At 37.7% G+C, this 16,646-nt stretch overlaps 1 protein-coding gene and 1 long non-coding RNA gene across 3 annotated transcripts in view; one reads left to right on the forward strand and one right to left on the reverse strand.

Annotated features, from left to right (window-relative positions):
• The window catches only part of Arfgef1 (ARF guanine nucleotide exchange factor 1), a 104,989-nt gene extending 95,869 nt beyond the window's left edge, over positions 1-9,120 (reverse strand). Inside the window, exon 1 of the mRNA XM_027932826.2 lies at positions 8,447-9,120. Coding sequence (XP_027788627.1) covers positions 8,447-8,570 — 124 coding nt within the window. The 5' untranslated portion in view covers positions 8,571-9,120. The remainder of the gene's footprint in view (positions 1-8,446) is intronic.
• Positions 9,121-9,203: 83 nt separating this feature from the next.
• The window catches only part of LOC139702048 (uncharacterized), a 57,255-nt gene continuing 49,812 nt past the window's right edge, over positions 9,204-16,646 (forward strand). For both annotated transcript variants that reach the window (XR_011704612.1, XR_011704613.1), the window contains exon 1: positions 9,204-9,396. This is a non-coding gene — a long non-coding RNA (uncharacterized lncRNA). The remainder of the gene's footprint in view (positions 9,397-16,646) is intronic.

Consider the following 16,646-nt stretch of genomic DNA (forward strand, 5'->3'; position numbering starts at 1 on the left):
AGTAGAGCAAGTACCATCTTTTTTTAATATTTATTTTTTGGTTGTACATGGACCCAATAGCTTTATTTTATTTGTTTATTTTTATGTGATGCTGAGGATCAAATCCCGGGCTTCACACGTGCTAGGCGAGCAGTCTACCCTGAGCCACAACCCCAGCCCCCTCACATCTTGTTTTCCTAATACTCTGTTGTAGACATGTACTTACTAGCACAGGTATAGTATGTTTATGGCAACCTTACTATTAGGAGCGAATTATAAGTGGCCATACTCTAACATGATGATCTCAAGCCTAAAAAGTATTTTAAATAGTTCTGTATACACAATAAAAACTCACACAATTTTGCAGGAATTAACAAAAAGAATCTGTGTAGAATTTAAATGTAAATGCCATTCATACTAAAAATCATTTAAATAAACGACAGTATTAAAATGCTTAGTAGGAAGACAACACAGATATACAGAAAATACACATGAAATACTTATGAAAGAAAACTGAATATCATGGCAATTATACAATAATTACATTTATGTACTGACAGAAGCCACTGAGACATAAGCTATTTTTTAGGTAACAAATTCATATTTGTAATTTTATATAAGAGGACATTTTAATAAGATTATTTTTATTTCAATTCTCAAAATTATTTGAAATGCTATAAAACATTAAAATAAAAAACAAGTATTTTAAAACGGTAAAGGATACAAGTACAATAAAAACTAACCCATCCAGAATTCTGGGGCATTTATAGAATGGTCAAAATATCCAAAAGGCTTAAATTACCAAAACTTTTATATTTTTGCTCAAAAAAATTTTTTAAAGATACAGTTGGGAATGCACATGAATTTGCTTAACTTTTACACAGTACACAGAACTATAATCATATTTACATGATAAAGATTCAGGGATGCCATTATGTCGAACACATAAGAACATAAGTACCCTTGAGATTTACCCATGTACAGAGCAATATTTTCCTGTATTTTTATTATCTGTTTGTGTTTTATCCTTTTTCTTCTTGTCAGTCCTTTTCTTTTTTACAGCAGCTCTTAATTTCCCTTTTATAACCTGTTACTTATATAGTATGGCAGCTAAGGGTGCAGGTTAGGACTGCCACAGTAAGCCAAAAAGCAGGCACTGCACAAGTCCCAAGAAAGCTCTATGTAGATTCTGTAAAGGGACATATTCCAACTCCCCCAAACATAAATTCCAAACTCAGTTTCTTCATTTGAAATATGCAAATAATAATAGTATTTAAGCATACAGGGTCCATTTTGAGAAAAAATGAAGATAAAGCCAATAAAATATTTGACACAAAACCTGGCATACACAGAGTAAACACTCAATAAATGTTAACCGTTCCTTTCTCCTATGATTGCCTTAGAAATTAAATAGCTCAAATTTTTGAAGAATATATTTGGTGCAGGGTACACCTGTACCCAGACTAGTGTGTGTCTGTAGAATAAAGTCTGGAAAAAATATTTCAAAAAAGTTAATGTGTCAATGAGATAACTCGTCATACACAGGCTTATCATAGAGCCCAGCAAGTCTAATCCCAGGTTATCTACCCAAGAGAAATAAAAATTAATGTCCACACAAATAATCTCAGCAGCATTATTCATTCAACTAAATGTACACTAACTGGTGAATAGATAAGCAAAATAAGGTATAGTTTGAGCATCGTTAATCTAAAATACTCCAAAATCTGAAACTTTCTGGATGTCATGTCAGCACTCGAAAGTTCCCGATTTTGGAGCATTTCATAATTGGATTTTTAGATTAGAGATGCTCAACCAGTCAATCTATACAAGTATTCCAAAATCTAAAAAACTGCAATCTGAAACACTTTTAGGCCAAACAATTTTGGATGAGGGACACTCAACTTGTATATCCAAACAAAGAAATACTATTCACTAACACAAAGAAATGAAGTATTGATACATGTACCAAAATGAATGAACCTCAAAAACATAATAAATATAAGCAGTCAGACACAAAACATCACCTATATAAACTATGTTTAGACGAAATGCCCAGAAAAAAAGCCTAACTAAAGACAGAAAGTAGACTAGTAGATGTCTGGAGTTTGGGGTGGCAACAAGGATTACCTGCAAATGGGTACTATGGATCTTACTGGGATAGTAGAAATGTTCTAATATGCTAAAAATCATCACCTTAAATTGGTAAATTTTATGGTATGTAAATTATGCCTTAATTAAATTGTTTTTTTTTTTTTTAAGAGTCAACAGTGGCTATGATAAAGCATTCTCCCAGTATGCACAGGCCTAACTCCAACCTCGCCTCCATTTTTGCATGGGCTTCTTTCTTTGTATGCCCCTATGTCCTCTCTCCTCCTTATAATAGTCATTGGATATAGTGTCCACTGTCAATCCAAGATGGTTTCAGATTGAGATCCTTAACTAATTTATTCTACAAAGATCCAATTCCAGAAAGGAACCAGACAAGTGAGAAGCTCATTCTCTTTAGAAAAACAAAAAACAAAACTCACTGGAAAAAAACTTGAAAACTAATTTTGAAATTGTTTTGTATCATTCTTAGCAGAAAATATCCTACCTTTTTGGGTCTATTTCTCAGTAGTCAATATCCATCAAGAAATTCTATCATTTAAAAAATTCCAATACATGTAAAGAGTAGGATGAAAACGTTTTACTATACAAACACCTATTTCCCATAAATGTTCTCTCTTCTAGTATTTCCTATCAGGTGCTGCTATCTCCAACCACCCTGGAGCTCCAGCTACAAACTGGATGTCATCCCCTTGGTCATCCAATCAACCTATCAGCAAACTGTGTAGATCCTTTCAGAATATACGTCAAATACAAACAATGCTCACCCTTCCTCTACCACCAGCTTTGTCTAGGTCTCCATAGTCTCTGGCCAGGTGGGCACTTACAATGTAAATGTTCTATTACTTCCCTATTCAAAACTCTCCAGTGGATTCCTACAGTTAGAATAAAATTCCAAATTAGCTTTCCTCTCCCCCAGCCACACAAGCCTCCTTGTATCCTAAAAACCACAAACCCATCTGCCTGTTCCCTGTTTCTGCTTCATCCAGGTTTCTGTAAGGCTGAATCCTCACTCTGTCACCTATCTGCTCAAATGCCACTTCACAAAGAGGCCTTTCCTGACAACCCTATCTAAAGTAGCCCTGCTGCCCTCCCTTTACCCTTCTATACTATTTCCTCAGCTAATAATCTGATAACATAATATATATCAGTTTGTGTTTTTTATCATCCTCACCTTACAAGAATGTTAAATTTCTTAAAAGCATGTCCCCTGCTATATAAGCAGTACTGGGGCAGTACCTGAAATAAATGAGGAATTCCACAAATATCTGAGTTTAGAAAATACCTAGTTCTTTCATTTGATTTTTGAGATTGGGTCCTCAATATGTTACCCAAGCTGGTCTAGAACTCCAGGGCTCAAGCAATTCTCCCTCTCAGCTCCAGAATAGATAAGACTATGTGTGGAACTGTGTGTGTCACCATGCCCAGCAAAAATATGCCTAGTTCGAAATGGCAATAATTTATTCATCTACTTTTCATTTTCTATTATCCCTCCTCCATTATGTGAGGAATACTATGACAAATATTTCCCCAAATTATTTGCCATTCAATTTTCTCTGTAAAACCTTACAGTTAGTTACCTGCCACAAGATAGAGTAAGAAAAAAGAGTTAGTTGGCAAATTAATCCTCCAATCATGATCATTCCAATTGCTTCTTACTTTTTCTTCTCCTCCTCATAATTTCAGCAGGACAACTGCTTTCCCAAAACATATGACTATTCTCAAGGAAAGAATGATTAGTTAAGATTACTATATTATATTACTATTATATCCACCTCATCTTTGCCCCAAAGCAATTTCCCAGGAATAATGTGTCCTAAAGGCATTTAACTCATTAACAGACTGAAAAAGGGTAAAGTAAATTTAGAAAAAACTAAACAAAATTGAACAAGTTTCTTCTTGGAACAACTTTTCAGAATCTAAATGCTATTTATGCACATTTTAAACTTACAAAACGGAAACAGATTACATACTGTAAACCAAACTCACATTTTTCAACCTAAACTTAAATTTTTCAAAGAGATTCTCTAAAAACCAGGACTCTATGATGTTTATTTTATTCATTGCTATCTATCCCAGAGCAAGAACACTTAAAACCAATCTGAGATGTGAAAGAAAACAGAATTTTTCTTTCATTCATTATACTCATCTCTTTCAGCCATCTCAAAAATTCAGGCAGCCTAACTTACTGAAAACAACTTTTACTTCCCTAGATCAAGAAAGGTTAAAAGGCAACTTGCTAAATGATTTAAATTACAATTAAAGAATTCAGTGTCTGCAGGATATTGTTTCAGGATAAATAATTTTTTCACATAAATGGCAAAGATTGACAATAAACAAAGTTACCAAAAGCAGCATAAAACCAGGGCCAAAAGCATTCTGCTAATTTCCCCTCATTTATCCCTTTTTTATAATACCAGCAGCCAAAATAAGAGTAGAATTAGTAAGGCAGAAGGGAAGCACATTCTATGAAGTTTTCAGTCTCAGTATCATAGTTACATTTCTGGGGGAAATTGTAACTATATGTAATACAGTCATGCTATAAGACAATTAAATCAGTATGATCACTGAACAATATGATGAACAACAAATTCACACCATCTCTGATTAAAAAAAAAAAAAACGACTAATACTTCTTTCTCCATCATCCTTTCATATCCCTACAGGAAAATCCCCTAATCACTGCCCCTACATGTCTCCCTTCTCTTTAAAGTCTTCTTTCAATTACCCCTTTCACTCCTATTCTGTATCAGTGCCAATTCCCAACCAAGAATAGTTCTAACATTTACAGAGTATCTTCATGGATATTTGAAATCAAAAGGTAGAAGTTGAACTAGTCACAACGCTAACATCAAACTTTTGGAGTATGTTCCACCTGCACCCTCCTCAAGAAATAAACAATGCTACCTTCAAGCCCAATCCCAAAACAATCCTAAATTCTTTGCAACTAAAAATAGATCAACTGTTGTCTCATCTGCCAGCAGATGGCCTGACTATTTTTAATTCAAGATTCTCAAGAGCAGGAGTGGATCAGACTAAGCTAGGGCAGCCTAGATGCCCTCACTCAGTAGAGCTAAACCTTCATTGCAGAGAGCTGTGGTAAGGCAGGTACCAAAAGAGGGCAACCTGGAGCTGTTCAGGGGCCTGTGGGCTTCATTCACATCAACTATAACAATGAAGGCAGAGAGTTTTGTTGTTGTTTTCACCATTTTTCAAAATCAAATCTGACAGGTAAGAAAAATCTAAAGAAGGTTTTAAATAACCCTATGAACCCTTTATTTTTCTTTTTGTTTGTATGAAAATAAAAGTTCCTTTGTGGAGTGCCTTTGAGAATGTTGTGCTGATTAAGAAAAACCTCCCCTAACCTAAATGATGTTTTCTAGAAGTCATAGTTCTTAGCCAAAAAAAAAAAAAAAAAATCATGTTCTTAAGAATACATATAAGCTATAATTTCATGAATATTATTTACAAAAAAATCTTATTTTTAATTAGTCACTGTTAAAAGACGGTTGAATTAATTTTGAATACTCAGTGCTCTCTAATCTACTCATACACCAATAAGATGATTTTCAAACAAAAATTAAAAAATAGATAAGTCTGACATATCACTTATTGCTTGTTTATTGACCATTTCCCTTTAACTTCATGGTAAGTGTTCGATAAGTATTTGAGAGGAAAATGAATACACGCAGGCACACTTAGAGGGGTTATAATAACACACAAAATGACCTCTGTATCTCTACCACCAACCTCTACCCACTCTAGACTGTAGATGGCCAAATCAGGTCATTCCAGATAGCTTTCCCAAACTGTCTGAGAGCCACTAGATTATCAAGAGACCAAAGTAGGTCTGAACTAGGTAATGAGAAGGGAGAGAAGGGAGGTCTATGGTAGTTTCTAGGATCAGCACATATTTGGGATACCATCTTACTGCAAGATATTATTCTTTCTGCAAAGACAAATCAGGTTATCCCTATCAACTTATACATGAGTGATAATATGGATAGATGATTGAAAGTAACAAAGTTTTATCAGGAATTAGCTATCATGAAATTAAACACTGAGGTTTACTTTGTAGAGTGCTAAATATAACTTTTCTGAAATATGGGGAAAACAACTGATATATCTCAAGTAAAGATAGTTCTTTGGTGCCTAGCACCTGCCTGGGTAATCATATTCCTCAAAATAAATGTCTGCTAACTATTTGCAGGAATAAAAAAGTAAACTGGCAAAATCTGAAACAACCCTGGTATGGCTGGCACACATAGCACCAAGTAATTTCTACCTTTAGAAATGGCAAGGACCTGAGGTGGGGATATGGCTTAGTTGGTAGAGTGCTTGCCTTGCATGCACAAGGCCCCGAGTTCAATCCCAGCACCACAAAAAAAAAAAAAAGGCAAGGACCCATTTACACAGCTATAAACTCCAATCTGGAGTGGCATGAACACTAAACACACAAGTTAAAAAAAGTACAATCGCATTCATGGAACATAAGAGGGGATGTGACCATATAATCATTCGTATTCATGGAACATAACAATTTGACCATATAATCATTAAGTTCAACACTCTATTTTTACAGAGAAGGAACTAAAGGCCCAGGGACTTGCCCAATAATACTTCAGTGTAACAGAATTGGGATCAAAACCCAGGATCCCAGATCCTCAGGCTCATGAGTTCTCCATTAAAACATGCTTACTTATATTAGCATTTTGGAGAGGGGAAAATATATATATAGATATACAACGTGCTCCATTTCTTTAGATATTTATAATTTAACACATTAAAAATATATTCTAACATGGAAAATCTGAGTTCTCAAAAACTAAAACTTTAATTTGAATCTCTTACGTTCTTTACACTGCCAAGTTATTCACAAGCCTACATATGATTCTTTTAGAAATCTTAAAATCACTCCCTCCCTCAGGCTACCCCAATTTAATAATTATTCCTTTCAGGGCCCAGATACATTTCATCTTTTGCCACTATACAACTGTCTTCTTATCCACCTGGAATAGTGTTTTGTTGGCTATCACAAAATGGGAACTTCTATCAACTAGAGAAACAAAAAGCTAAACCTAAGCTCACTATATACAAACAAAAATTTTAGGCTGAAATTTTTCGATCATTTTTCATATCATCAATTTTAAGGATTCAGAAAAGAAAAAAACTGCATAGAATACTATAGCAAGCTATTATGTTTACTTTAATAATTAAAAGGTAAAGTTGGTTTTAAGCTGCCTTGACCCCCTACTTCAGCATACGTAAGCTATTACAGGGTTTTCCCCCAATTCATGAACGTTTTCTTCCCAAAGCCCATTTAGCAAGCTTCATTGCTTGCCAATTTGACCTAGGCTATTTCTAGCACTATAAAATAAAGTGTAAGCATTAGGAATTTATCTTTGTGTTAAATGTCCCGGTCTTTCATAAGGATATCACCTTGGACAGTTGCGATCTATTAGTGTTCCCCCATAACAACTCCTTACATGCCTACCCCGGCTGTAGGTATTGTTTGGATTTTTCCCTGCTGCAGGCTTCATTACACTAGATCTCTTCCATCTGAACTATAAATCACAATTGAAGCTTAAGAGCAGCTGCCACTGTCCAGACATGTGGCTGGTGGGTGTCATTGTCTTTTTCATTTTTCCCCATTTCAAACCTATCCTTCCTGTGTTAGCTAAAGCTACTTTACCTAAAGATTTCTTTCTTCCCCATTTTGACACCGCCGCCCCCACCCCTTAACCTCTGGTCTTGTTCTTCCAGGTCAGCCCAGTCAGCTACAACATTACTTTATGCTTTTCCTGTGGCGGAGGCGGAGAGATGTCAGAACGGGCTGCACCTCCTGCAAACCCGTTCTCCAGACTGTCAACAAGGGAACAACTTCAGTCTATCTTCCCAAAGTACCACGCCAAACGATAAAGTTATTGTAATTACGATATGGAACCCTTCCCACGCCCAATCTTGACATATCGGCCCCACCTCAATTTCCAAGCTAATAAACAACAGCTCATCTTCTGCTTCATCACAAAGGGTGGTAGCCTGTCCGCACCGCACGGTCCATCAACAAAATCCTCTCTCTCTCCAGTCGAACCCTCAAACACAGGTACCCCTTGATCCTCAACCGTGCCGCGTTCCCCAAACCCAGTTGGATGCCCTTCCTCCTCCACCCCTCCAGTGCCCCACATCCAGCCGAGTTAGTGTCAACTCCAGCCAGACAGCGGAGAGCTCCGCGAGCGCTTCCTGAGGTCAGCCGCGCCGGTCTAGGACAAGCTCCCGGCGACCCCACCTTCCGCCGGGTCGCCCCCCTCCCGCCCCCTCTCCCGGCCACCCAGCCCCCCCCCCGGGCCTCCTTCCCGCTCACCTAACGCCACCTCGCAAGCTTTGCGTAGCTGGGAGTGATGTGCCTTCTTCACTTCCTTGTCAGCCAAAATCTTCTCCAGGGCCCGGGTCAGGAACATGTTCTTCGTCTTCTTCCCTTCATACATGGACGCAGAGAAGGAGGCGGCGGTTCTTCCGACCCGCGGCTCCCAGCGGCTGGAGGGGAGGTGGGGGAGGAAGAGAAGAGAAAGGAGAGGAGGTGGAGGTGGGGGAGAGGAGGCGTGGAGGGCAGCGGCAGGATCAGGAAGGGGCGGGCGAGCGAGACCAGCCGCGGTGCCAGCGAGGGGCGGCGAGGACCACCGCCCCCGAAAGGCCGCCCCTTGAGAGCCGCGCCCGTCGGGCCTCCGCTTCTCGCGGCCCGGGGGTCGCTTCCCGGCCGCCCCCCTCACTCGCTCCTCCGGCCCGGCGGCGGCGAGGAAGCCTGGCCCGGGCTGCCGTCTTCCGGAGACCGAGGACTGAGGCGGCGGCGGCGGCTCAGAGGCCCGGCGAGAGCAGGACTGCCCTGGCTACTGTGGGGATTAGCACCCGCCGCGGCCGCGGACTGGCCTCCATCACCGCCGACCTGCCCCGGCCGCCATGTTGGGAGGAAACGACGCGTCACGCAGCGGCCGAACGGCTGCAGAGGAGGAAGCGGCGGTGGCGGTGCTGCCTGCCCAGAGCTGCCGCGGCGCCGGGAGGCAAGGGGCGGAGGGTGACGCGAGCGGAGCGGCCCGAGCTGCGGCGCTACGGCGGCCCGGCGGGGTCTCGCCGCCTCCTGCGTTCGCCTGCAGGGCGGCGTGGGGCGTGGCGGGCGTCCTGCGGTGCGGAGCCTGGCCCTAAGGGCTCCTCCCGGACTGTGGAGGGCTTGGAGGACCCCCTGGGGCCCGGCTACTGTCGGCTGCCCAAAACTACTGGCTACTCTGCACGTAATTCGACTTTCTGGTGAACCTGACGGTAGGAGCACAGTCCCTTCCATTCCAGGGGTCACAGAATAATCCGCATCGCTCATTCTCAGCCGCACTGGGTTTCGACCTACCGACTCTAAATTTAGTTCCCAGGTGCAAGAAATTGCTGTACAGGACCGTGCCCTCCGACCACCTCAGGGAGGACTCTCTTTTGGGAAAAGTAAGCTAAAACCAATTGTCAAGGATTCACGAATTATCACTTTTTCATCTCTCTGTAGGATAAATCAGTAAACTAGATTTCGGCTCCTTTCTGAATTGTCCCTGAAGTTTAAGGTAAATGCTTCTGACAGAGGTCCCTGAGAGAGCCCTGTGTTTCTGTACCTTTAATATTAAGATTCGGTTCAGGATGTGTAAACCAGTTCCAGAATGGAAAAGCTTTAAGTATAGACAGATTAACACACGTGACCATGAGTCTGCTTTAGTATCAGTTCAATTTTCTGCAGTGTTCCCTTCTCAGCAAAAAATTGTAAAGAATGCCATAAAATACATGCAGATAATGTTCATGATGATCTAGAAGAACGTCTCCAAGTTCCAAACTGCTGTATGGCTCCATCAGCACAGGGTCTTTAATGTCTAGGCTATGCCTTTCACTTTTCTTTTCCATTACTTTGCTTTAACTGTGGGTTTGTCCTAATGCAAATATCCAAACCTAAGGATGTAAAAACTGTGAAATGACAAGATTAAAGCCATAGACAATACAAATGGAAAACTTGAAGGTGACGCAGAGTTAAAGAGAAGGAGTAGATTAATTTTTAAAAGTTGATTGTTCTGAGAGATCCATAAATTCATTGATTTTATTTTAAAGACTACCTAGATTCTTGGAAATTCAAGATTTATTGTACCAATATAATATTGATTTCTCTATACACTCTAATATATTATAAACTTTTTGAGAACAAGCTCTATTTCTAATTTATTTTTGTTTCTTCATAATACCAGTGTTGTGCCAGTACTGTCAAAAAGTATCATATGATCACCAAATCTCTCTATTCTTCTTCCTCAGTACAGAGATGCATTACATTCCCCATCACACCTGCAGTTAGATGTAGCCATTAGGCTTAGCCCATTAAAAACAAAACAAAACAGAACCAGAAAACCTTCCGCAAGCTATCTTCCATGCTCTTTCCCCTTTTCTGGCCGTATGCTAAAGATGCAGAACCACAAATTAGGAGTTTGAGTTTCTGAACTACCCTTGGAGCCATCTGCCCAATAGGAATACCAATATCGGACTTTATGTGAGCAAAGTAAACTGTACATATTTTTAGTAGTATTTAATCAGACCAAATTTTTGAAGACCAAGCATACAAGAAAAAATAATGCTGGCATTCAGTAAAAGATGAGAAATATTGTTTAAACAAAAACAAACAGTAATCATTTTTGCTGCAATCACAATAATGGCATGAGTAGCCAAAGAAAACCCATCTCCAAAGTTAATCAAGTCTACTTTCTGGCGTTTTGTATGGTGGGTCCTGTAAGCTGATTTGATATTCCTCTTTCACCAGTGTACTTGTTTTCCTCTTGTTTATTAAGGACATAAATGAATAAAGTATGTCTTTAAACTCAGGGTGTCTGCTCATTATCTTATACAAAAAGTATCAATATATTAGACAATGCAGACAGAGGGAGATTATGGTAGAATTTGGGAAAAAAATAGAAGAGTTAATTTTTACTAAATAAGAGATTATTAACTAAGACTTTCCAAAAAATTAGAATGTAGTTGCAAAACAGTTATAAATCTAGAACCATAAGTTAGAATTAATAGAATTTTCCATCCATTAATTTTAAACCATCCAATGCTAATTTTTACAGAATAATGAAAATGAGCCAGATGCAGTGTACAACTGTAATCTTAATGGCTCAAGAAGCTGAGGCAGGAGGATCACAAGTTCAAAGCCAGCCTCAGCAAGTTAGCAAGGCCCTATGCAACTTATTGAGACCCTGTCTCAAAATAAAAAGGGCTGGGGATGTAGTTCGGTGGTTAAGCGCCTCTGGGTTCAATCCCCAGTACTAAAATAATAATAATAAAAAAACTAAATTAAAAGTATATGCTCTTAAATCTCTGTAGAATTTTTAAATATGATGTTCTCTAGGTGAATGGAAACTTATTTTCAATCCATAGTACTTTCTTGTGTACACTGTAATTTTTCCTGTAAAAGTTGTACAATGATTTTACTATTTTCTTGGTATTTACTTTGTATGAAGTCTCTAACAAGCCTTGTCACTTTACACAACTCAGTTATGTATGTTATTGTTATTCCTCAATTTCAGGTGAGAGAAAAAAAGAGAGGTTAAGTCAATTGTCCAATGTTACAGTGTGGCAAAACCAAATAAAAATCTGTTTGTCACTTGCCAAAGTCAATGCATGCTCTTAACAATTGTTTTATCCTGTTTCTTTCTTCTTAGTTACACATATATACATGTACACATATATATCCATTTTAAAATCTTTTCACTAATAATGTGCTATAATTATTTTAACGTAGGACCACATTTTATTTTGCCTACCCTCAACAACTATTATGTTGAACTGAATGTTAAGTATTAATCACTAAGTGGGAATTAATCTTTTTGGTGATACTGTTTTTTTTCCATTTTTAAAAATTTGTTCTAATTAGTTATACATGACAACAGAATGCATTACAATTTGTTGTACACAAATGGAGCACAACTTTTCATTTCTCTGGTTGTACATAATATAGAGTTGCACCATATGTGCAGTCATACATGAACTTAGGGTAATGATGTTCATCTCATTCTATCCTCTTTCATGTCCCCATGTCCTCTCCCCTCCCTACCCTCCCCTTTGCCCAAAGTTCCTCCATTCTCCCCATGTCCCACCCCCATTATGGATCAGCATCCACTTATTAAGAGAACATTTGACCTTTGGTTTTTTGGGGATTGGCTTATTTCGCTTAGCCTGATATTCTCCAACTCCATCCATTAACCTGCAAAAGCCATAATTTTTTTCTCTTTTAATGCTGAGTAATATTCCATTGTGTATATATACCACAGTTTCTTTATCCATTCATCTATTGAAGGGCACTAGGTTGATTCCACAGTTTAGCTATTGTGAATGGAGATGCTATGAACATTGACATGGCTGTGTTACTACAGTATGCTGATTTTAAGCCCTTTGGGTATAGATGGAGGAGTGGGATAGGTGGGTCAAATGGTGATTCCATTCCAAGTTTTCTAAGGTATCTCCATACTGCTTTCCAGATTGGTTGCACCAATTTGCAGTGCTACCAGCAATGTATAAGTGTACCATTTTCCTCACATCCTTGTCAACACTTCTTATTGCTTGTATTCTTGATAATTATTATTCTTACTGGAGTGAGAGAAAATCTTAGAGTAGTTTTGATTTGCATTTCTCTAATTACTAGAGAAGTTGAATATTTTTTCATATATTTGTTAATCAATTTTATATCTTCTTCTGAGAAGTGTCTCTGTTCAGGTCCTTAGCCCATTTATTGTTTGGGTTATTTATTTTTTGGTGTTAAGTTTTTTGAATTTTTTTATATATCCTGGAAATTAGTGCTCTATCTGATGTGTGGGTGGTAAAGATGTTTTCCCACTCTGTGGGCACTCTTTTCACATTATTTATTGTTTCCTTTACTGAGATGAAACTTTTTAGTTTGAATCCATCTCATTTATTAATTCTTGATTTTATTTCTTGCGTGTTAGGAGTCTGGTTAAGGAAGTCAGGACCTAATCTGACATGATGAAGATTTGAGCCTACTTTTTCTTCTATTAGGTGCAGGGTCTCTGGTCTCAGACTGGGTTTTAAAAAAAATTTTAATAGGAATTTTTAAAAAGTAAAAGCCTGCCTTTTAAGAAAATTGAATTTATAGTTTAAAACCTTCTAGATAAAAGAAAATTCTAGGACCAGAAGTTTTCACTAGTGAATTCTATCAAACATTTAAAGAAGAAATAACTGTTTCAGGGGGAAAAAAGAGAGAGAGGAGGGAACATTTTTCAACTCATTTTATTATGAGTTTAGCCTTACCTTGAAGCTAAAACTAGATTTTATAAAAGTACAAAATAGACCAATATCCTTCATAAACACAGATCAATATCCTTTATAAACACAGATGTGAAGATTTTCAACACAATATTAGCAAATCAAATTTAACAATATGTGAAAAGAAAAATACACCAGGACCAAGAGGGGATTTCTCTTGGGAATGCAGACTGGTTCAGTATTAAGAAAATTAAGTGATGTCATTGACCACATTAACAGAGTAAAAAGGAAAAACCACATGATCATATCATTCAATGCAGGAAAGGCATCTGACAAAATTCAACATCCATATCCTGAGAAAATTCTCAGCAAACATCCTCAATCTGACAAAAGATATCTTAACAGTAGCAACAGAAAATCTACAGCTGACAAATTTAATGGCAAGAACTGGAAACAAAGCAACAATTACTCTTCTCATGACCACCATTCAACCCTATACTGGAAGTCCTACTAGTTATGACAAGACAAGGAACAGAAAACAGAGGGACATTGCTTAGAATGAAAAGAAACCAAGCATCCTTATTCACATTCAAGATAACCCTCTATATAAACAATCTCAAGGAATCTATATAAAAAGAAAACTACTAGAACTTAGAGTTTAACAATATCACAGGATACAAAGTTAATGTGTAATAATGAATTGCATTTTTATATATTACAATGTGCAATTCGAAACAAAAACCTTAAACGTATAATTTACATTTCAGCCAAGAATTGAAATTTGTTTATAAATCTCACATATACATGATCCATATCCTGAAAACAACAAAATGCTACTGAGAGAAGTCAAAGAAGAACTAATGTCAATCTGATCTAAAGGTTTAGTGCAATTCTAATTCTGCAGTTATAGACAAGTGGATTCTAAAATTTATATGGAAAGGCAATGTAACTAGAGTAGTCATAAGAATTTTTTAAAGAAATGAGAAGAACCACAGTATAGTATTGGTTAATAGGTAGACGTATAGGTAACAGAAAAAATAGAAAGTACAGATATACAACCTTAGATGTATAGCCAAGTGATTTTTGACAAAGGTGTGGAGAAAATTCAGTGAAGAAAGAATGACCGTTTGAAGAAATGATGTTGACGTCAATGTTTATAGCAGCTTAAGTCACAATAGCTAAGCTACAGAACCAATCTACGTGCCCTTCAACAGAAAAATGCATAAGAAAATGTGGTATTATACACAGTATAATATTACTCAGCCATAAAGAAGAACGAAATTATGGCATTTGCTGGTAAATGGATGGAACTGGAGAATTTCCTGCTAAGTGAAAAAAAACAATCCTCCAAAACCAGGGCAGAATGTTCTTTTTGATATGTGAATGCTAACACAAAATAAAATGGGGTGGGGTCGGGGGCAGAATAGAAGTTCATTGGATGAGACAAAGGAGAATGAAAGGAAGAGGGAGAATGGGAATAGGAAAGAGTAGAATGAATCGGACATAACTTTCCTATGTTCATATATGAATACACCACCAGTGAAACTCCAAATCATGTAAAACCATAAGAATGGGATCTTATGTTATACACTGTACTGTCATGTATATCTAAAAAGAAATGGTGTCAAAACAATTAGGCATCCATAAATTTTTTAAAAATCGCCATATTCTAAATGTTCCACTTTATACAAATATTAACTCAAACTAGATCTGACTATGAAAGATCAAGGTTGCATCCAGTTTGGGTTCTGGTGAGGGTCCTTTTCCTCTCTTGGTGATGCCTTCTCACTGTTCCCTCACTTTGTCTTCCCTAGATCATGCTCACAAAGAGGGAGATGTCTCTTTCTTCCTCTTCCTATGTTTACCAATCACATCAGATTAGCCTCAAGAATGGGATCCTAATTAAAATAAGTTATATTCCATGTATGCATAATATATCAAAATACACTCTACTGTCATACATATATCTAAAAAGAACAGATAATAAAACATGAAATTATATGTTGATGGAACAACTAGAAATAAACATTAACTATTAACTGTAATAATATTTGTTTATATATCTGACATGTACATGATAGTATTTTAGAGTATTTGAAATATGAATGATTATTTTCTATTCCTTTTAGATTTCTCTAATTTCTAAATATTCAAAAAAGCATAATGCTAATGTTTAACATAAAAATGAAAAAAAGACGCACCTGAATGATCACATTTAACCTTAATTACATCCTAAAAGCCCTATGTCCAAATGCCATCACGTTGGGGATTAAGGCTTCAACATATTAATTTGGGAGTGAAGGGATGCAATTCAGTTCATAGCATATCCTGAAACCAGTTCAACCCTATCCTCACCACAGAAACTCTCCCCATGTTCTGCATTTCCTTGTTTAGTTCTTATTTCATTCAAGGCTGCAGTTATTTACTTTAACATAGTTTTCCTCTGATCCAAAGATGCTGCAGCCAAGGATGTGTCATTTGATATGATTTGCTCTAGGCACGGAGGAGGGATGCTCTGACAAGGAGAGGTAGGGGGCTTATATTAGGTCTCTCACAGTCAGCAGTCATATATTAATGAACATACATTTTTAAATAAAGAAAAGGAAAAAGAAAAATTGGGGGTATTTGTTGCAGTTACTTCTCAGACCCTTGTAACTGGAATGAAAGATCAGTTTATAAGGTAATTGCAGCTGCTCTGAAGTGCTCTCTATCTGAACCATACCATACTGCAAAATCCTTCCTGTTTGCCAATTGCTTTTGTAGTTGTGTAAGTGTTAAGAGCAACTTATAAAAGAAATACATTTAAGGAAACTGCTGGTTTCTAGAGCTGTAAATTTCACTGTAGGAATTGTTTTACAACCCTGGTCACTAGAATTATCCATGAAATTATGCAGATACTCAGACTAACAAAAACTCTACTTATCCCAAATCTAGCCAGATTCCTCCTGAATCTGCTTCTCAATTGGGCCTCAACCTTGGACAATAGAAACCACTAACTCTCAGCACAAATGATTCCATCCACCCCCAACCCCTTCTCCCACCCACACTAGAGATTTGCACAGACACTAACATAGTTTTAGCAGCTCCATTCCACATTCCTAGGATGACAACTACTGCTTGAGAAAGCTTAATACTGCCTGGAGAATTCACTTACTAATTTTCCAGCCAAAACCTGGTTAAAGGCAGAAAGGTTCTAGTTCCCCTTTTTTTGAGCAGTTACTTTAGAAAACTTGCAATTACAAACCCTTTCTCTGACACTACCCAGAACTGTCTTTGCA

The sequence above is a fragment of the Marmota flaviventris genome, chromosome 15 (assembly GCF_047511675.1).
Source record: "Marmota flaviventris isolate mMarFla1 chromosome 15, mMarFla1.hap1, whole genome shotgun sequence".
NCBI lineage: Eukaryota > Metazoa > Chordata > Mammalia > Rodentia > Sciuridae > Marmota > Marmota flaviventris.